Source organism: Haliotis cracherodii, unplaced genomic scaffold (genome assembly GCF_022045235.1).
Source record: "Haliotis cracherodii isolate W230 unplaced genomic scaffold, xgHalCrac1.p SCAF_18, whole genome shotgun sequence".
In the NCBI taxonomy this organism is placed as follows: Eukaryota; Metazoa; Mollusca; class Gastropoda; order Lepetellida; family Haliotidae; genus Haliotis; species Haliotis cracherodii.
The window spans coordinates 14,980,525-15,002,947 of NW_027266273.1; the positions used below are offsets into that span (position 1 = coordinate 14,980,525).

Here is a 22,423-nt window from a genome sequence, read left to right on the forward strand (position 1 = left end):
CCCTGCGAAACATGTAGCTTCTTAGAAGACTTGTGAGCCCCTGAATATGAGGTTACATCACACCTAGAAACATAATATCTGTATGACGCCCAAATTATGGTTGATGGCATTACCAACGAAGACATCGTCTTGTTACGGTGACGCACAACGCCTCTATTTCTACATTCTAATCACACGATCTCAGTCAACTCTCACGACCAGCATTGTTTTTTTCACCAAATGATTTACGAAGGTTTGTTTGTTGTTAAACGCCGATCTTTGCAATATTCCAGCTATATGACGGCGGTCTGTAAATAATCGAGTCTGGACCAGGAAATCCTGTGATTGATATCATGAGCATCATTTGGGATACGATGACATATATGAACCAATTCAGCGAGCCTGACCACCCGATCCCGTTAGTCGGCTCCTACAACAAGCATAGTCGCCTTTTACGACAAGCATGGGTTGCTGAAGACCTATACTACCCCGGATCTTCACGGGTCCGTTCCATTGAGAAACTTGACTTCGGGCTTTCCTCCAACATAAAGCTGGCACGCCGTGATATAACTGGAATACTGTTCAAAGCGGCGTTAAGCCCAACTCACTCGATGCTCTTTACGTTGTGCCCATTAATATACATTTAGAAAATATATAAACATATAAATAAAAACACCGACTACCTCCATCGTCTGTTGGAGAGACTGTGCGGCATGGTTGTATTCTCGAATATGAAGTCAGCGTTCATGTGAGTGATTGAGTGAGTGTGGTTTTACGCCGCTTTTAGCAATATTCCAGCAATATCACGGCGGGGGACACCAGAAATGGGCTTCATACATTGTACCCATGTCGGGAATCGAACCCGGGTCTTCGGCGTGACGAGCGAACGCTTTAACCACTAGACTACCCGACCGCCCCTCAGCGTTCATGTATTTATGCCTATCTTTACAGTTCAAGTTCCTGGAATCAGGATTAGAAGTCCGGCACTGGATTATGTATGAGAATACCACCGCCGCCATGACCGAGAAAATATCAGAAGAGGCCAAGCAAACACGAGGTAGCTCTTCATTTAGCGCTGTTATCATTACTATCATCATAAATGTGTTTGTTTGTTTTTTAACGCCGCACTCAGCAATATTCCAGCTTTATGACGGCGCTCTGTAATTAACCGGTCCGGTCACACAATCCAGTGATTGATATAATGAGCATCATTCTACGGGATACGATGACATGCATTAACCACGTCAGCGAATCTGACCACCCGATCCCGTTAGTCGCCTCTTACGACAAGCATAGTCGTCATTTACGGCAAGAATGGTTTGCTGAAGACTTCTTCTACCTCGGATCTTCACGGGTCCATCATAACTATCATCATTATCAGTCGCAATATGTCTGAAGTCAATGTCAATGACAAGTCAATGTCTGTCTAGCTTTAACGCCGCTGAACAATATTTAAGTTTTATCATGTATATATCATGTGACCATGCCGTGGATTATAACCGGGACGATTTTGGGATTCGAACACCCGGCCAGTGCATTCTAGCACGACACATTACCCAGTGGGCCACAGGCTGACATGCTTGGATAACACTGAAACAAATTGGCGTTAAACTAAACTCATCCACCCAATATTCCACCTATAAATAATATAAATTAATTGATGTACCAGCTACTGTCCTTTACAGTCTTTCTACTGTGTGCCTATGGCGACGAGGTTATCCGACTGATGGCGGCAGCAAACGACGCAGGCCTCATGACGGGAGAATACGTCTTCATTGCCATCGACTACGGCAACATGGCGGAGACGGACGACAGCAACAAACATGTCAAGCAAGAAACACTGAATGGTGAGGTGGTTACGTTCTTTGAGAGAAGTATATTCTTCTTTTGGTCAATACTGTAAAGTTATACAAGGTTCTCCATCGCTTGAAAGCTACCTTCTCCTCAGCGATGAAATGTCAAAACAAATATTATACTTCAGAACCAGAAAATAAATTGTCCACTGAAACCGGTGATGGTTGAATGCCCCAATAAATTTGAGAGTACGTTAACGATGTAATTCTCAATTTATTAAAAAAAATCATTACTATTTGAAATGTTCATATTTTTTAGACGTAAGAAAAACGAAACGAATGGTTACTACTATACAAGAACAGCAAATACCGTAAACTTCCAACGATACGATTAGTTTTAATTGTATAAATTAGTCTTGCTGTACATTTATTATTTGAACTGTATGTGTGGCCTCATGTACAACCGGTGATGTTTTCTTGAGTAAAAAAGGGAGTTTGAGAGTTATATAGCGAAACCTCGTTTTCTGGATTTAGCATGATCCTATTGGACGACTGATTAACGACATTGCTTACATCATCGGCATATCAACAAGGGAGAATTCAAATGTTTTGAATGTATTTGTATATTTCAATATGTGAAATGTTGTCTTTTGTTGAATTATCGAATTTCGAATTCTGTACATTATGACGGACGTACTATAATGCACATTATAAACTGTCGGGCAAAAGAAAGTACACACTTGACCAAAATACAAACATTGTAAAAACATTACCTGGATGACAACAGTCGCCGAAAAACTGCAAAATTACTGTTTGTTTGTTTGTTTGTTTGTTGTTTCACGCCGCAATGATATTCCAGCTATATGACGGCGGTCTGTGATTGGCATCATGAGCATTGATCCACGCAGTTGGGATACGATGACATGCATCATCAACCAAGTCAGCGAACCTGACCACCCGATCCCGTTAGTCGCCTTCTACGGCAAGCATGGGTTGATGAAGACCTATTCTACCCCGGATCTTCACGGGTTAATGTCCAAAACACAACTATGATACCTGTGTCAAATACGTCACCATCGAATAATCATTTCGTGTTTGTTTCACTTTAGCCACCATAAAGCAGGAGTGTATAGTTTATTTGTTTATATCACAAATATTCATGAATGAGAACAACCTGTAAATATTATTCCATGTTACGAATGTAAATTGGTTTAACATACGTTGTGTTCACGAGATAATGTTCTTGAAAGTGGTGCATCCATTTGGTTTGGATTTCCTTCCATTGCGACCTACAAAGTGTAGATATAAATACAGTCAGGCAGTATATTTCTGATGGTTCTTTGCAAAAAACATCGGGACCGACATTTCTTGTATTTATCCACTTTACATCGTCAAAGGAGTAATGGTTTTATCAATAAAACCGCCAGAAGCATGTTATTGATTATCTGTCACGGTAGAAATAATTTGTCCCGATCCTTTGGTTTTATCATGAGTGTCCAGAATAAAGTATTAAGACGATACATGCAGTGAAATCCGCTAATCCAGACAGTATTATTCTAGATCCGGATTGACAAAGCAGTAATACAGGGTAATGCGTTTGTATATACTGAACAGAAAATGTCAGGAATCATGAATATTTTTCGGGATATTTTTGTGAAATTGTGTGTCTTCACTACAGAAAATATTCCCCAAAATAATAATGTTACCTATTGTTTGGTTCAGTGTATTTGATAGGCTTCCCAACAGAAATCGTCGAGATTAAGGGCAGATGTTCGACAAAAGAACAAAATTCATGCTATTTATATTTTGTCCAGGTTTACTAGATGTAACGATTGACGTTGAGCCGGAGAGTGAGGTGTTCAAGTCGTTCCTCCTTGAGATGGAGAGCAACACAGTCACGGGGACTGAAGGAGGCCATTATGAAGTGAGTAATATTATCCTCATATTTGATTTACTGGGTTCATCTCACCTTCAGATATGGAATATTGAAACAGTATGTCCAATACTTTAACAGAGGCTTACAATTGTCGTAGTACTGAGATCGCTTTGTGCAAGTGGGCCCTGGTCATCTAAGGGCTCGCAATTCGCGTTTTCGCGTTTCATACCGGCTCTCACTGGTTTCACGGTGTCCACTACCGTGATATTGCTGGAATATTGCTGAGTGGGGCGTTAAACAACAACAAATGAAACATTGGTTTCACGAAAGTGGTAACGTCTACGGGCCTCTTATACGCCATGATGACTATTCCCTCACTGTCACAAGACCATTTATACCACATTTTAACAAAATGTTTACCACGGAATACACTTTGTCTGTATAGCATGGCATACACCTGGCTCTTCTGGCGGACGCTATATACATGTATGCTGTAGCTCTCAACAGAAGCCTAGCTGAAGGCGCGAAATTAGACGATGGCGTCTCAGTGGCAGATCACATGTACGGAGTCGCTATATCAGGTGAGCTATTACCTACACGACGTCCATGTACGAAAGATTTAATACTCAGCGGCTGCTACGAATACTTATATATTCCATTTTACTTACATAGTACACTGCCGGGCATAAGATAGTATACACTTGAAAATTGGATTTTACCAAAGAAATACAAACGTTTTAAGGCTGAAAACAGTCACCGAAACACTGCAATGTTAAGGTCCAAATCACAACTATGTCACCCGTATAAAAGAAATCACCATCGAGTAAGAAGGTTTTGTTTGTTTCATTTCTAGTTGCATTAAATATGAGTGCATACTCTCTTTTTCATATTATAGTTGAAAGTATTCAATATTTGGAATGAAATCCACCTTAAATATCGTTCCATTCCACGAAAAGAAATTTGGTTAACATTTGTTGTTTTCACGAGATATCTTTCTCTAAAAGTGTGCACCATATTGTTTTGATTTCATTTCATTGCGGCCGAGATATACACGTAAATGAAACCCAAAAGGTATTTGACTTCTTTGTTAGTTATTTACACAAGAAATCGACATAAATAAACGGAAATAAGAAAAACATAAATATACTTTTCATGTTTGTTTTTGGTGCGGGCAATGTTTACAAATACGTGTCGTCCCGGTAATGTATACCCAGGCAATAAAACAGGGGATGTAACTTACAGCCTTCTTATGACCTGAACCAATGGCTTATGAAACAAAAATCGAAATCCGACTTGACATATCTATTTAGATGGCCTCGACCCTTACTGCAAATAAGTGTAGGAGTCAACCTATTCTACCAACACATAACCCATAGATATGGTGAACAATTATGGAATGTCATTGTTGATGAGAAAAGAACCTCCCACAAACGCGCCGAGAAATGTTTTGCAGGTTCTGAAAGTCAATATATTGAGGACGGGTTGTCGAGCATACCTGTAGCTGACCTTGTGACCATTGATTTGAGGTCCGAATGCCCAATGGAAGTGCGACGGGGATAATTAGGGTAATGGTGGCTCTTGAAGTCACCAATTATCAACACTTTACGTCTTGTCTGAAGAAAACCGATTTGTCTGTCGAGGGAAAGGATTACTTTATATTCTGAATTTCACATTTCATCGAGAAACGGTTGTGGTTACAGCTGGTGAAGGCAACGGCCAACCTACATGAAAAACCGTTATTAAAAAAAACGCTTTTGAGCAGATTATCTCTATCTTACGGAAGCGTAGCGGGGCCAAAGTATCTCCTACGTAGGACGTATTATCTCCTACGTAGGACTTACTATCTCCTACGTAGGACTTAATCAATGAGGCTTCAATGGGAAACACTATATATCAGTACTAAGTCCTACGTAGGAGAGATTAAGTCCTACGTAGGAGATACTAAGTCCTACGTAGGAGATAGTGATTCTAGGCAACTAAGTCCTACATAAGAGATAGTAAGTCCTACTTAGGAGATACCAAGTCCTACGATGGAGATACTTAGACAAAATAAATTCACCGTGGCCCCACTAGGCTTCTGTACTATCTAGATGTCTCACAATACGATCTGGACGATAACTTAGGTTATGTAAACTTGCTACAGATCGACCAGAATACTTTACTACGCTAGCCAGGCTTGCTGTCTTAGTTTCAATGCCAATAGAATCAAAAGAATGTGCTTGTGGAACAGTTGCGAATGATGTCGTAAGCATGTTTTTATGTCATGTCAAAAGATTATCGTAGCAAAAATATCATGTTTGTAAAACCTTTGACAACCTGAGTAATGCAGATGGCTGCAGTGTTTGGGGGTCTTCACATTCTCAGAAAGGTTCTGGTTAAACTAGCCATTCGCTGTCTGGGCTGCGTTAAGAGGGGACAAGGACCCTGAGCTGACGATGAACCTAACCAGCCTGACTGTGCCAGCATCATCCAAACCTTCTTTGTTTCATTTTCTGTTTTAATCTGTACATAATAATAACCTTGCACGTCCATTTCACAAATGTAGTTGAACATTTTTTATTTCACGTTTCTCTTCTCTCACATAAAGTTAACACGCCATGATTTAACTGGAATATTATGTTTCATATTCGAATGTACCAGCCATTTTAAGCATGTTCCGAATGTTACATTTATCATCCCAGGTGTAAGCGGAACCGTACAGATATTATCGGACGGCAGTCGGCTTGCAGGCTACATGCTCCACAATCTAGTCAATGGCCTGTACACACAAACAGCCAGAAGCCATCTTGGGTGAGTGTATGCTCCACAATTTAGTCAATGGCCTGTACACACTAACAGCCAGAAGCCATGTTGGGTGAGTGTATGCTCCACAATCTAGTCAATGGCCGGTACACACCAACAGCCAGAAGCCATCTTGGGTGAGTGTATGCTCCACAATCTAGTCAATGTCAGGTACACACCAACAGCCAGAAGCCATCTTGGGTGAGTGTATGCTCCACAATCTAGTCAATGGCCGGTACACACCAACAGCCAGAAGTCATCTTGGGTGAGTGAATGCTCCACAATCTAGTCAATTACAGGTACACACCAACAGCCAGAAGCCATCTTGGGTGAGTGTATGCTCCACAATCTAGTCAATGGCCTGTACACACCAACAGCCAGAAGTCATCTTGGGTGAGTGAATGCTCCACAATCTAGTCAATGGCCGGTACACACTAACAGCCATAAGCCATGTTTTGGTTTGATTAAGGCGAGCCAAATGACCTGGAACGGACTAGGTGTTGTTAGTTTTATATAATATGCGTGTAGCCTTACAGTGACCTCTATGTGACCTCTATGTGTTCCCCAGGGGCCGCGGGTTCACGGTCATTAACAGCACAGTGGTGTGGCCCGGGGGATCGAGGTCGACACCCACAGGACAACCAGCATGTGGCTGGGTAAATGAACACTGCCCCGACAACAGTAAGTATAACACCTCCAGCGTGTACGCATATTGAAATATGTCAGGGCGACGTATACCCGAGTTATGTCAATGACAACGTTACTTCTTTACATGAGGTATTCCTTGAATAACACAGCTTGGACCACTGCGTGGATAAATTTGTTGTCCACCGGTCTCTCGGGAGCTATGGGTTGATGTACCCTGTTTGTTAGTTTATGTTTCCCTCCACCTTCTGGCTCGGACTCGAGGACTCGAGGAACACAAACTACAGTAAAGTACGGTTATAACGAACTCAAAGGGACTACTAATTTTAGTTCGTTATAACCGAAGTTCGTTATAAGCATATATACAGCATAACTAGAGCAAATAGTCGGGACCAAAAAGTAAGTTCGTTATATCCGTCAGTTCGTTATATCCGTCAGTTCGTTATAAGCGTGTTCGTTATAATCGTAGTTTACTGTAATACAGAGGGTACAAAAACCATGTCCCTCCCGATACCATTGGACGACTTATAATGCACATGTGATACAACCTGACAAAGAACCAATTCTAAGGTCTCTCAGTAGACGCCAAAATGGCCACATAAATTATACTCAGCTGAAATGTGAGTAATATAGGATTCCAATGTAGTCAAGATGGCTCTTGATAAGTCATACATGCCGTACTTCCAAGTGGACCGCCTCAGTGGTCTAGTGGTAGAGCGTCCATTTGGAGAGCGGAAGGTCGGGGGTTCGATTCCCTGCCGCGTCATAACAAAAGACGTTAATAGATGTACTTGTTGTTGCCATGCCTGGTGCTCGGCATTAAGGGGCTAAAACAAGGACTGGTCGGATGAAGTCAGCATATTGTGCCTGAGAGGGGTATTCATGTTAAACTGCGGCATGGTATCACAGTGGGATAGCACTATGAAATCGGCATAAGTCCTGATAAGACAATCAGCCACACACACGTGTATACTCGTGGCTGTATAAGTGCAGTAATCTTGAACGCGACGTTCAGTCCCATTTCACCTCTCCACCTCTCCACGTTCAAACTCGAAAATTAACAGGTCTCTGTCATATAGCTGGAATTCTGCTGAGTAAGGCGTGAAACAACAAATACAGTAAACTACGGTTATAACGAACACGCTTATAACGAACTGACGGATATAGCGAACTTACTTTTTTGGTCCCGACTATTTGCTGTAGTTATGCTGTATATATGCTTATAACGAACTACGGTTATAACGAACTAAAATTAGTAGTCCCTTTGAGTTCGTTATAACCGTACTTTACTGTAAATATATTTAAGAAAAAACTAAGATTTCTACAAAACTTCTACTTGTCAGTTTTCTCTTGCTTAAACATCTTATCTCACCATACACATGAATGTCGGACTCTGATTGGTTGGGACCCATTCTATTATATTTAATGTACCCTGCAAACACGTAAGGTACATTTCGGATGTTCCTCGCTTAATGACCGGGCTCTTGGCTTTACATTGCAACATACCAACCGCAATTTTGTGTCTCGAATTAATGATCTAAGACACCATTCACCGTATATCTTCCGATAAGAAAGGCGATAACCGTCTGTGTGTCCATGTAAAGAGGGTTTAACGCCTATGTCCCAGTGTATTTTACTTGCCTTTGCATGTGTTTGTGACGGGTGCACCGTAGGGGCAGGATACGCTCACCTTTTTGCGAACACCTGATATCATCACTATTTGATATGGATTCATAAACACTCGCTATATGATATAGTCAAACTCTTCTTTGTGCAGATATTTCTTATGAATATGGAAAGAGTTTTGTCGCTGTTATTTCAAAATGTAACTTTTGAAAGCTTCTCCAAAATAGTGCCAAACTGCACCAAGCCTTTAACAGTTAAAATATGATCTCTTGAAAATGGTAATGTGGTATTGGTTTGGCACATGTTGATGTTTGTTGAACTTTGTCGACAGCCATTGCGATCATTCTGGGCAGTGTCGGCGGCATCTGCGGCGCTCTCGTTATCATCATCGTTGCCGGGATCATCATCAGCAAGTAAGGTTCTCCCGTTGCAGGTTCGGTGGGTAGCCTTGTGGTTAAAGCGTTTGCTCAATCCGAACTCCCGGGTTCGATTCTATATATGGGTATGTTGAACGAAGCCCGTTCTTGATGTGCCCAACCGTGATTTTCCACTAAAATAGCTAAACAATTTCACTCGATCTCTGAGTGTAAGCCAACTTACTATCTTTATTGAGTGAATGGGAAGGGTCCGCTTTTTAAGCAAGTGAGTGAGTAGGTTAGGTTTTAGGTAGCTGTGAAAAGGAGGACCACATGGTAATGTGGCTGTAAACTGTGACACTCATCCAAAGACTGTGGTGGTGATGATGGAGGGTCATGAGCAATGATAAATTACATATTGTTATTAGTCTATGTTATTATTAGTTTTATTTTAAGTAGTAGTAGTAGTAGTAGTAGTAGTAGTAGTAGTAGAAGTAGCAATAGTGGTAGTAGCAGTAGTAGTAGTGGTAGTAGAAGGAGGAGGGGGGGGGGAGTGGTAGTAGTAGTAGTAGTAGTAGTAGAAGCAGCAGCAGTAGTAGTTGTAGTAGTAGTAGCAGTAGTAGAAGCAGCAGCAGTAGTAGTTGTAGTAGTAGTAGGAGGAGGAGGTGGGGAGGAGGGAGAAGAGTGGTGGTAGTAGTAGTTGTAGGAGGAAGAGTGGTAGTAGTAGTAGTTGTAGGAGGAAGAGTGGTAGTAGTAGTAGTTGTAGGAGGAGGAGGAATAGTGGTAGTGGTAGTAGTTGTAGTAGCAGTTGTAGGAGGAAGAGTGGTAGTAGTAGTAGTAGGAGGAGGAGGAGGAATAGTGGTAGTAGTAGTAGTTGTAGGAGGAAGAGTGGTAGTAGGAGGAGGAGGAGGAATAGTGGTAGTAGTAGTAGTTGTAGGAGGAAGAGTGGTAGTAGTAGTAGTAGTAGTAGTAGGAGGAGGAGGAATAGTGGTAGTAGTAGTAGTTGCAGGAGGAAGAGTGGTAGTAGTAGTAGTTGCAGGAGGAAGAGTGGTAGTAGTAGTAGTAGGAGGAGGAGGAGGAATAGTGGTAGTAGTAGTAGTTGTAGGAGGAAGAGTGGTAGTAGTAGTAGTAGTAGGAGGAGGAGGAGGAATAGTGGTAGTAGTAGTAGTTGCAGGAGGAAGAGTGGTAGGAGTAGTAGCAGTAATTGTGGTAGGAGGAGGAATAGTGGTAGTAGTAGTAGTTGCAGGAGGAAGAGTGGTAGGAGTAGAAATAGTAGTAGTAGTTGTAGGAGGAGGGGGAATAGTGGTGGTAGTAGTAGTAGTAGTAGTAGTAGTAGTAGTAGTAGTAGTTGTTGTTGTTGTGGGAGAAGAAAGAATAGTGGTAGTAGTAGTAGTAGTAGCAGCAGTAGTAGTAGTAGTAGTTGTTGTTGTAGGAGAAGAAAGAATAGTGGTAGTAGTAGTAGTAGTAGCAGTAGAAGAAGAAGCAGCAGCAGTAATAGTGGTAGTAGTAGTAGAAGTAGTAGTAGTAGTAGTAGTTGTTGTTGTAGGAGGAGGGGGAATAGTGGTAGTAGTAGTAGTTGTTGGAGGAAGAGTGGTAGTAGTAGCAGTAGTAGTAGTAGTAGTAGTAGTAGTAGTTGTTGTTGTTCTTGTAGGAGACGAAAGAATAGTGGTAGTAGTAGTAGTAGTAGTAGTAGTAGTAGTAGTAGTAGTAGTTGTAGGAGAAGATAGAATAGTGGTAGTAGTAGTAGTTGTAGGAGGAGGAAGAGTGGTAGTAGTTGTTGTTGTAGGCGAAGAAAGAATAGTGGTAGTAGTAGTAGTAGTACCGGTAGAAGAAGAAGAAGCAGCAGTAATAGTGGTAGTAGCAGTAGTAGTAGTAGTAGTTGTTGTAGTAGTAGTAGTAGAAGTAGTAGTAGTAATTGTAGGAGGAGAAGGAATAGTGGTAGTAGCAGTAGTTGTAGGAGGGGGAGGAGGAATAGTGGTAGTAGTTGTAGGAGGAGGAGGAATAGTGGTAGTAGTAGTAGTTGTAGGAGGAGGAGGAATAGTAGTAGTAGTTGTAGGAGGAGGAGGAATAGTGGTAGTAGTAGTAGTTGTAGGAGGAGGAGGAATAGTAGTAGTAGTAGTAGTTGTAGGAGGAGGAGGAATAGTGGTAGTAGTAGTAGTTGTAGGAGGAGGAGGAATAGTAGTAGTAGTAGTAGTTGTAGGAGGAGGAGGAATAGTGGTAGTAGTAGTAGTACTAGAAGCAGCAGCAGTAATAGTAGCTGTAGGAGGAGGAAGGGGGGGGGGGAATAATGGTAGTAGTAACTCTGGCTAGCTGGCTAGTTCTTTATATGAATACACAATGCCATTTAGAAAGTGGTCAAATGTAACAAATGTTATATTTGGGATAACACTTTCTTAGTAAAGTACAGATTCGAATCCCGGACGGGATTCAACCCCAAATAGTACGAGAATCTGTACTTTCCTAAGAAAGTGTTATCCCAAATATAACATTTGTTAGTTCTTTATATTCATGTATTAGTTAAGCCAGTGTCCGCTTTCTACAGACGCCGGATTGCACAGGCTGACCTGCAGAGACTTGACTGGAGGATCCCGTCCGATCAGCTGTCTGTTAGACAGGGCGTAAGGTCCTTCTACGGCAGCAGCATGAGTAAGGTGTGTTGCGGGGGGCGGGGCAAACAGCTGGACCAAGTGTCAATATTACACTATACGCAACGGTAAAATAGAAAAAATAGCCAGGCATGTGTGGGTGTATCACTCGCAGCAAATATTGATGTTAGATCTAACAATTCTCATGTTAATATTAGGTACTGACTTATATTCTGGGTGTGTGTGGGATGTTTTTTAAGAGAGAGAACATAAACATTCCCATATAAAATCTTTGTCACTTTATCATGTCTTAATATAACATGCATCATGATATCATCTGTGTGTTAGGACCGCCTCCGTGGCCTAGTGGTACAGCGTCTGCCCGGAAAGCGGATGGTCGAAGGTTCGATCAACGGCGGCGTCATACCATAAGACGTTAAAAGACCATGGTACTTGTTGTTACCCTGCCTGGCGCTCGGCATTTAGGGGCTCAAACAAGAACTAGTTGGCACGGAGTCAGCATACCGTGCCAATCAAATAATGCAGGATGTGTCATGAGTCGGGTATCAGTTCTAAAACGACATGATATCTCAGTGGGTTAACACGAAACAACAACCATTAGTCCAAACTGTCCTAACAATAACACAAACACGTGTATGCGCGTCGATATGTAAGAGCAATAATCTTGAACGCGACCCGTGTAGATATCCGGGGTAGAATAGGTCTTCAGCAACCCATGCTTGCCGTAAAAGGCGACTCTGCTTGTCGCAAGAGGCGACTAACGGGATCTGGTGGTCAGGCTCAGTGACTTGGTTGATGCATGTCATCGTATCCCGATTGCATGGATCCATGTGCTTGACGTTAATCACTGGATTGTCTGGTCCAGATTCGATTATATACAGACCGCCGTCATTCAGCTGGAATATTGCCGAGGGTGGCATTAAACAACAAATAAACAAACAAACAAAAAATCTTTAACGCGACGTTAAACCTCATTTTAGCTCACCTTATCTCCTAGTCTTTATGAAAGTCTTTGAAGGGCTGTTCGTATTTTTCAGGCCACATTCGCACTACACGGATCCAAGCTGTCAGTTCCCTCGGTGGACAGTGGTATGACCGTTGACTCCAAGGCAGGACAGGTGTTCTCCAGGACAGCACTGTATGATGGTCAGATAGTGGCCTTGAAGGCCATCCAGAAGTCTTACGTGGCCCTGACCAAGGATGTGATTCAGGAAATTAACAGAGTACGTAGTTACACAGTTCAATCTTGCCATGTGCTTGATGGAGGGAGGAAGGGTCTGCTTACACGCTGCAGTCAGGGATATTACAGCTATATCACCACAGTGTATACACTAATTGATTCTTCACCCAGGAAGCTATTACAGGTTGGATATTTAAACAATATGTCTCTCAATACATACCGAGCTAGTATCATTTACCCCGACTAGCGTCAGTAACACGGTGGGGAACACTAAGAATTGCAATTCTCTCGATACATAAAGAACTGGTAATACTATCATTTACCCCGTCAAACATAAGTAACACGGCGGGGAACACTGAGAATTGCAATATTCTCTTGATACATAAAGAACTAGTATCATTTACCCCGTCAAACATAAGTAAGACGGCGGGGAACACTGAGAATTGCAATATTCTTTTGATACATAAAGAACTAGTATCATTTACCCCGTCAAACATAAGTAAGACGGCGGGGAACACTACGAAATGCAATTCTCTTGATACATACATAACTAGTATCATTTACCCCGTCAAACATAAGTAAGACGGCGGGGAACACTACGAATTGCAATTCTCTTGATACATACAGAACTAGTATCATTTACCCCGTCAAACATAAGTAACACGGCGGGGAACACTGAGAATTGCAATTCTCTTGATACATAAAGAACTAGTATCATTTACCCCGTCAAACATAAGTAAGACGGCGGGGAACACTACGAATTGCAATTCTCTTGATACATACAGAACTAGTTACTGTATCATTTACTACGTCAAACATCAGTAACACGATGGGAACACTAAGAATGCAATTGGCTACGCAATTTTACTCGTTTTAGGAATCAAACCTGGAACTACAGTAGGTGCTTCTTTACTCTCTAGACTACCCCCACTGCCCCTACATAAATAGAGATATTACACGAGCATGTGTGTCATGATTTCACGAAACGAGTGTCAGAATTCTTGTATTTCCCTAGTGAGTTTCGTAATATCGGTAGGAGACGCAAGCGAGAGGAATTATTTATTTATTACCCATGTTTTCTTTATCCTGATCACGGCTGCAGTATTAGAACTGCCGTATGACGTCAACAATATATTTTACTATAACGTCGTTCCTAAGTTTCATTCCGAACTTGCGTCACTATAAGATTCGAATGAGGTGAGGTGAAATGGGGTTTAATGTCCGAGATTATTGCACTTATATAGCCACGTGCATGCACGACGTGTGTGTGTGTGTGTGTGTGTGTGTGTGTGTGTGTGTGTGTGTGTGTAATTGTACTGGTTTCGGACTAATGCAGATTTTATAGTGCTAGCCCCTTGTGATACCACACAGCAGTTTAACATGGATACCCCACTCAGATACTATACTCCGAGCTGATCAGTCCTTGTTTTAGCCCCTTAATGCCGAGCGCCAGGCAAGGCAACAATAAGTGCCATCTTTTAACGTCATTTGATATGACGCAGCCTGGGATCAAACCTTCGACCTTGTGCACTCCGGCTGGACGCTCTAACACTAGACCACGGGTGCAGAACCATATTCGAATGAAGTCAACAATGACGTCCGGATGAAATGAACAACACACTGGTGCGCGTGAAGTGATATTTGCACTGGTGCGCTCACGCTTTTTAAGAACTCAGATATTTCTGACTCGATGATTTATGGTAGTGTAATGTGTGTTTGTGGTGCTGGTGCCCAGTTAGTGAAGCCCGTTCATACCGTGAACGTACCAAGCGTATATGAAAACTTCCTATATAACAGAACTATCTGATACTTGTCAATTCAATCAAACTCGAACACATTCGTCACCAGGCGCCCCTTCCCGTAACCTACAAGCAGATCGCTCTTCGGCTTGTCCCGGAATAACACGAGTTGGTCACGAATTACTCGAATAGTTACTGATTTGGGTGCAGTCCCGAAAGGCGTAGTAAATCGCAGTGCAGATTTGTGTCCTGTGGACACGCCAGAACCCATGCTTGTGGGTTCGAATCCCGATTCCCCCAGATTATGTTTCCAGGTTTGTCAGCACCCTACCCATGCCCGTGGGTTTCACCAAAGTGGTGTACGTCTGAGACCTTCGGGTTTTCCTCCTACATGAAGCTGACAAGCCGTGATATAACTGTAATACTGTTGAAAGCGGCGTTAAACCCAACTCACTCACTCAATCACTCACTGATTTGTTTGCTTGATTACAGATACGAAACTTGAAGCATCCAAATATAAACCATCTGGTAGGAGTTTGTGTGGAGCCCATGAAACTCTGCCTAGTGTGGACCTACTGTCCAAAGGGAAGTCTCGCTGACGTCCTGCACAACGAACGGATCAAACTCGACTGGATATTCAAGTTCTCGTTTGCCACCGATATTGTCAAGGTACGGTCACTACTGGTCGTCATATTTCGTTTGCCTCCGATATGGTCAAGGTACGGTCATTACTGGTAGTCAAGTTTTCGTTTGCCTCCGATATTGTCAAGGTACGGTCACTATTGGTAGTCAAATTCTCGTTTGCCTCCGATATTGTCAAGGTACAGTCACTATTGGTAGTCAAATTCTCGTTTGCCTCCGATATACTCAAGATACGGTCACTACTGGTAGTCAAATTCTCGTTTGCCTCCGTTATTGTCAAGGTACAGTCACCACTGGTTGTCAAGTTCTCGTTTGCCTCCGATATTGTCAATGTACAGTCACTATTGGTAGTCAAATTCTCGTTTGCCTCCGATATACTCAAGATACGGTCACTACTGGTAGTCAAATTCTCGTTTGCCTCCGTTATTGTCAAGGTACAGTCACCACTGGTTGTCAAGTTCTCGTTTGCCTCCGATATTGTCAATGTACAGTCACTATTGGTAGTCAAGTTCTCGTTTGCCTCCGATATTGTCAAGGTACTGTCACTGCTGGTAGTCAAGTTCTCGTTTGCCTCCGATATTGTCAATGTACGGTCACTATTGGTAGTCAAATTCTCGTTTGCCTCCGATATTGTCAAGGTACGGTCACTGCTGGTAGTCAAGTTCTCGTTTGCCTCCGATATAGTCAAGGTACGGTCACTATTGGTAGTCAAGTTCTCGTTTGCTTCCGATATAGTCAAGGTACGGTCACTACTGGTCGTCAAATTCTCATTTGCCTCCGATATTGTCAATGTACGGTCACTATTGGTAGTCAAATTCTCGTTTGCCACCGATATTGTCAAGGTACGGTCACTATTGGTAGTCAAATTCTCGTTTGCTTCCGATATAGTCAAGGTACGGTCACTACTGGTAGTCAAGTTCTCGTTTGCCTCCGATATTGTCAATGTACGGTCACTATTGGTAGTCAAGTTCTCGTTTGCCTCCGATATAGTCAAGGTACGGCCATTACTGGTAGTCAGGTTCTCGTTTGCCTCCGATGAAGTCAAGGTACGGTCACTACTGGTAGTCAAATTCTCGTTTGCAAATGATCTAGTCAAGGTACTGGATATTTGTCCAATGTGATACAGATTCAATATGCAGCTGGTTTGTTTAGGGCATGATCTATCTCCATCACTCTCCGGTGGAATGTCACGGCAGCCTTAAGTCCAGCAACATCCTCGTGGACGGACACTGGTCATGCCGGATAGCGGACATGGCCATGCCCTGCTTCAGGGAAGGAGAACGTCCTAACACCGACGGGGAACACGCACAATTCTACCGTGAGTTGACGCCGAGGAGTTTTTAATACTGTAAATGTCGTAAAGCCTTGAATCATTTTCTTCTTCACTGATTAAATTGAACATGTATATTTTCCGTTTCTGTTTTTATCTATATAAATTGATAGTCCCCCCCAAATTCCTGAAAAAAATAATTATCTTTCAGACTGTAAAGAAAAAGAAGTCCTCTGCCACAAAAAATATATTATTGCAAGGCGTTTTTCTCATAAAATAATTCAGGCGCATAGTTCTGGTTTTGTAGATGTATCTGAATTAATATCTAATTTCGATACGAAAGTGTATATTAACAATGGTAAGCCTTTTTCAGAGAAATTGTGGACAGCCCCAGAAATACTTAGGAATCCTGAAGAATTCCCGAGGGGCAGCAAAAAAGGTGATACGTTCTCTTTTGGGATCGTGCTCCAAGAACTTATCCTTAGAACTGGACCGTATGGCGATTCTGAATTGAACCCAAAAGGTAATGTCACTCAACAGCATATATGTCCCACCGGCTTGTTCAATTTTGTGCACTATAATCCGAACACAAACCATGTGTCGTACAGTCACTGTTGTATAAGACGATATTCAGCAACACAGGTCATGTGTCGTATAGTCACTGTAGTATAAGACGATATTCGGCAACACAGGTCATGTGTCATACAGTCACTGGGGTATAAGACGATATTCAGCAACACAGGTCATGTGTCATACAGTCACTGGGGTATAAGACGATATTCGGCAACACAGGTCATGTGTCATACAGTCACTGGGGTATAAGACGATATTCAGCAACACAGGTCATGTGTCATACAGTCACTGTAGTATAAGACGATATTCAGCAACACAGGTCATGTGTCGTACAGTCACTGTGATATAAGACGATATTCAGCAACACAGGTCATGTGTCGTATAGTCACTGTGATATAAGACGATATTCAGCAACACAGGTCATGTGTCATACAGTCACTGTAGTATACGACGATATTCGGCAACACAGGTCATGTGTCATACAGTCACTGTAATATAAAACGATATTCGGCATCACAGGTCATGTGTCGTACAGTCACATGAGTGTAAATCGATATTCGGCAAGACTGTCATGTATATTTCTTGGTGCGACGTGTGTGTGCCACGTGAGTGTTGGACGAGAGTGTGCGAAGTGAGTGTGCGACGTGAATGTGCGAAGTGAATGTTGGACGTGAGTGTGCGACGTAAGGGTGCGACGTGAGATGTGTACCACGTGAGGTGAGTGTGCGACGTCAGTGAGCGCCGTGGATGTACGACGTGAGATGATTGAGCGACGTCAGTGAGCGACGTAAGTGTGCGACGTCAGTATGCGACGTGAGGTGAGTGTGCGACGTCAGTGAGCATTGTGAGTGTGCGACGTAAGTCGAGTGTGCGACGTCTGTGTGCGACGACAATGTGCGCCGTGAGTGTGGAACGTCAGTATGCGACTTGAGGTGAGTGTGCGACGTCAGTGAGCGTTTTGAGTGTGCGACGTGAGGTGATTGTGCGAGGTGAGTGTGCGACGTCAATGTGCGACGTGAGTGTGGGACATCAATATGCGACGTCAGGTTTGCAACTCCGCTACAGTCACGCATGGCTTCCTGTTTCCAGATATAGTGTCTCGGGTAAAGACAACGGAACATCCCCCCTACAGACCAGTGCTGGAGGGTGAGGATGCTCCTGATGCCATGCTGGATCTCATGAGGATATGTTGGGAGGAGATTCCTGCATTTAGACCTAACTTCTCCACGATAGAATACAGTCTGAAGAAACTCAATAAAGGAAAGTAAGTGTCTCGACTTTGCTCTTATATATTCACACCTGGACAAGGATTAAACTCTACCATGTCTTTATTCTCATATATCCCGAACTTTCAAACATCATTTTGTGACATATACGTTATAGAAGTGAAACCCTCCCCATTGTGGTACTGATCTAATTTTGATATAAGAGTTATATGATACATATAATCAGAAGAAGCAATTATATATGAAAATATGTCGCGGGTGGTACTGGATGTTTCCCGATGTATATATAGTTCATAGCAAGACCCTCGCGCAATACTGAATGGAGGTGTATGCCTCTGCCGTCTAAACGGACCATCATCTTGCACAATGCATCACACGGAGCCGTTGACTGTACAAGCTTCAAAGTGTCTCATTTTGTTGCTGGGTGGTCTGTATTCTGGTGGTGACAAGGTGTCTGACATTTGCATTGTATTCTGGTGGTGACAAGGTGTCTGACATTGTATCAGGGGGGTCAGTTTGGTGGTGACAAGGTATCTGACATTTGCATTGTGTTCTGTGGTGGTGACAAGGTGTCTGACATTGTTTCAGGGTGGTCGGTTTGGTGGCGACAAGGTGTCTGACATTTGCATTGTGTTCTGTGGTGGTGGCAAGGTGTCTGACCTTGTTTCAGGATGGTCAGTCTGGTGGTGACAAGGTGTCTGACATTGTTTCAGGGTGTTCTGTGGTTGTGACAAGCTGTCTGACCTTGTTTCAGGATGGTCAGTCTGGTGGTGACAAGATGTCTGACATTGTTTGAGGGTGGTCAGTCTGGTGGTGACAAGATGTCTGACATTGTTTGAGGGTGGTCAGTCTGGTGGCGACAAGATGTCTGACATTGTTTCAGGGTGTTCTGTGGTGGTGACAAGGTGTCTGACCTTGTTTCAGGGTGTTCTGTGGTGGTGACAAGGTGTCTGACCTTGTTTCAGGGTGGTCAGTCTGGTGGTGACAAGATGTCTGACAGTTGAAGGGTGTTCTGTGATGGTGACAAGGTGTCTACTTTCGTTTCAGGGTGGTCAGTCTAGTAGACCAGATGGTGCACATGTTGTCCAACTACGCGGACCATCTGGAGGAACTAGTGGATGAAAGGACCAATCAGCTGGAGGAAGAGAAGAAAAAGACTGAGGAGTTGTTGTGTAGAATGTTACCCAGGTGAGTCAGGGTGTTGTGCAGAATGTTACCCAGGTGAGCCAGGGTGTTGTGTAGAATGTTACCAAGGTGAGCCAGGGTGTTGTGCAGAATGTTACCCAGGTGAGCCAGGGTGTTGTGCAGAATGTTACCCAGGTGAGCCAGGGCGTTGTGTAGAATGTTACCCAGGTGAGTCAGGGTGTTGTGTAGAATGTTACCCAGGTGAGTCAGGGTGTTGTGTAGAATGTTACCCAGGTGAGCCAGGGTGTTGTGTAGAATGTTACCAAGGTGAGCCAGGGTGTTGTGTAGAATGTTACCAAGGTGAGCCAGGGTGTTGTGCAGAATGTTACCCAGGTGAGCCAGGGCGTTGTGTAGAATGTTACCCAGGTGAGTCAGGGTGTTGTGTAGAATGTTACCCAGGTGAGCCAGGGTGTTGTGTAGAATGTTACCCAGATGAGCCAGGGCGTTGTGTAGAATGTTACCCAGATGAGCCAGGGTGTTGTGTAGAATGTTACCCAGGTGAGCCAGGGCGTTGTGTAGAATGTTACCCAGGTGAGCCACGGCGTTGTGTAGAAAGTTACCCAGGGGAGCCAGGGTGTTGTGAAGAATGTTACCCAGATGAGCCAGGGCGTTGTGTCGAATGTTACCCAGGTGAGCCACGGCGTTGTGTAGAATGTTACCCAAGTGAGTCAGGGTGTTGTGTAGAATGTTACCCAAGAGAGTCAGGGTGTTGTGCAGAATGTTACCCAGGTGAGCCACGGCGTTGTGTAGAGTGTTACCCAAGTGAGCCAGGGTGTTGTGTAGAATGTTACCCAAGTGAGTCAGGGTGTTGTGTAGAATGTTACCCAGGTGAGCCTGGGTGCTGTGTTGAATGTTACCCAGGTGAGCCAGGGTGTTGTGTAGAATGTTACCCAGGTGAGCCAGGGTGTTGTGCAGAATGTTACCCAGGTGAGCCAGGGTGTTGTGTAGAGTGTTACCCAGATGAGCCAGGGTGTTGTGTAGAATGTTACCCAGGTGAGATATGGAGTTGTGTGGAATGTTACCCAGGTGAGATATGGAGTTGTGTAAAAGTAATGCTCGCGGAACACGAGAATGTATATATTTAAGCCCAACTGCCTACTGTTTATGTCTAGACGTTTGTAAATCCGACTAAATATTTCGATGTTCTCTTTGGTAGACTTTACATACAATTTTATTTACATGCAGCGTCTGTAGATTCTCCTCTGGACATTCACGCATTATGTGATGTCTATCATTAAACGGTGGGGGGCACACGGGTGGCACAGTCGTCTAAGGCACTGCGAAGTTACGCCCCTTGGGCACGCCAAAAATCTGATATTGAGTTCGAATCCCGGTCCCCCCAGATTAAGATTCTAGGTTTGTCAGCACTATACTCGTACTCGTGGGTTTCACCAAAATGGTATACGTATATAAATGAGACCTGCATCACTTTGTACTTTCAAATCACATGACAGCCAGTGATATAACTGGAATACCGTTAAAAGCAGCGTTAAATCAAACTCATTCATTCGGGCATTAAACGATGACTCTTATTGTCGAAACACAGGACTGTCGCCGAAAACTTGAAGAAGGGGAAGAATGTTGAACCGGAATCTTTCGGGTCCGTCACCATTTTCTTCTCGGACATCGTTGGGTTTACCGCCCTTGCCGCTAATAGCACGCCGTACCAGGTCAGTACAAAGCTTGTGTTTGTTTGTTTGTTTGTTTGCTGCTTAAAGCTGTATTCAGCAATATTCCAGCAATAAGGAGGTCTGCATATAATCGAATCTGGACCAGACGATCCAGTAACTGGCATAATAAGCATCAATCTACACAATTATAGGTTACGATGACATGCATGAACCAAATCTGCGAGCCTGACCACACGATCCCGTTTTTTGCCTCTTACAACAAGTATGTGGCGGTCGGGTAGCCTAGTGGTTAAAGCGTTCGCTCGCCACGCCGAAGACCCAGGTTCGATTCACGATATGGGTACAATGTGTGAAGCCCATTTCTGGTGTCACCCGCCGTGATATTGCTGGAATATTGCTAAAAGCGGCGTAAAACCATACTCACTCACTCACTCATTGTAAAGTCGCTGATGGAAATGCCTCCTCAGAAATTGTGTCCCTTGCGTATCAGGATCCGCTGATCTTTGGTTCGAATCCCAGATCTAGAGGGTTTCAGGTACGATCTGTGCCACGTTGTGCTTGCCTTTCACATAGGTGAGTGAGTGAATATGTTTTACTTCATCTTTGAACAGTGTATCGGTTTTATGTGAGAGGAAAGCCAAACGTGATGGAGGCCTAAGACGTTTGGAAACTTTTGTGAAACCCACGAGCACGGGTATGGTGGTAACAAACCTAGAAACATACTTAGGACGAATCCAACCAACAATGATGAAAGACTGCAAAGCGAACTAAGGTAGGCTACCAAGTACTGCCATCCAACTTATACTGAATCATCCCGCGACGTCTTCAGAAAAACGGAGTCAGGGGTGGCCCAGTCGTCTAAGGCGCCGCAATTCGCTGTGCAGATCTGCGTCCCTTGGGCACGCTAGAAAGCTATGATTGTGGGTTCGAATCCCAGTTCGTCCCGATTATGTTTCTAGGTTGATCAGCTCCATACCTGTGGTCGTGGGTTTCACCGAAGTGGCAAACGTCTGAGACCTGCATCACTTCAGCTTTCCTCCCACATTAAGCTGACACGCCGTGATATAACTGCAATAACTCAACTCACTCGCGAACGCATCATAAAAAAACAAAAGAAACTGCAAGAATTCAAACTCTAGAATTATCTTGTATGAATATTGTGTCTCTTATGACTTTCATTACAATTGTACCAAGCTGAAGAATTTGCAATTACAAGTAAACTACGTTTATAACGAACTTAAAGAGACCACTAATTTTAGTTCGTTATAACTGTAGTTCGTTATAAGCATAAAAACAGCATATATAAAGCAAATGG

General features: G+C 43.3%; 1 protein-coding gene across 1 annotated transcript in view; it reads left to right on the plus strand.

Moving 5' to 3' along the window:
• LOC139465302 (atrial natriuretic peptide receptor 1-like) overlaps window positions 1-22,423 on the plus strand; it is a 48,524-nt gene that overhangs the window by 18,131 nt on the left and 7,970 nt on the right. Inside the window, exons 3-17 of the mRNA XM_071246986.1 lie at window positions 931-1,036; window positions 1,665-1,826; window positions 3,587-3,696; window positions 4,094-4,229; window positions 6,330-6,438; window positions 6,998-7,110; window positions 9,032-9,113; window positions 11,599-11,707; window positions 12,700-12,885; window positions 15,074-15,250; window positions 16,376-16,541; window positions 16,867-17,016; window positions 18,156-18,330; window positions 19,340-19,480; window positions 21,024-21,147. Of these exons, the coding sequence (XP_071103087.1) occupies window positions 931-1,036; window positions 1,665-1,826; window positions 3,587-3,696; window positions 4,094-4,229; window positions 6,330-6,438; window positions 6,998-7,110; window positions 9,032-9,113; window positions 11,599-11,707; window positions 12,700-12,885; window positions 15,074-15,250; window positions 16,376-16,541; window positions 16,867-17,016; window positions 18,156-18,330; window positions 19,340-19,480; window positions 21,024-21,147 (2,046 nt within the window). The remainder of the gene's footprint in view (window positions 1-930; window positions 1,037-1,664; window positions 1,827-3,586; window positions 3,697-4,093; window positions 4,230-6,329; window positions 6,439-6,997; window positions 7,111-9,031; window positions 9,114-11,598; window positions 11,708-12,699; window positions 12,886-15,073; window positions 15,251-16,375; window positions 16,542-16,866; window positions 17,017-18,155; window positions 18,331-19,339; window positions 19,481-21,023; window positions 21,148-22,423) is intronic.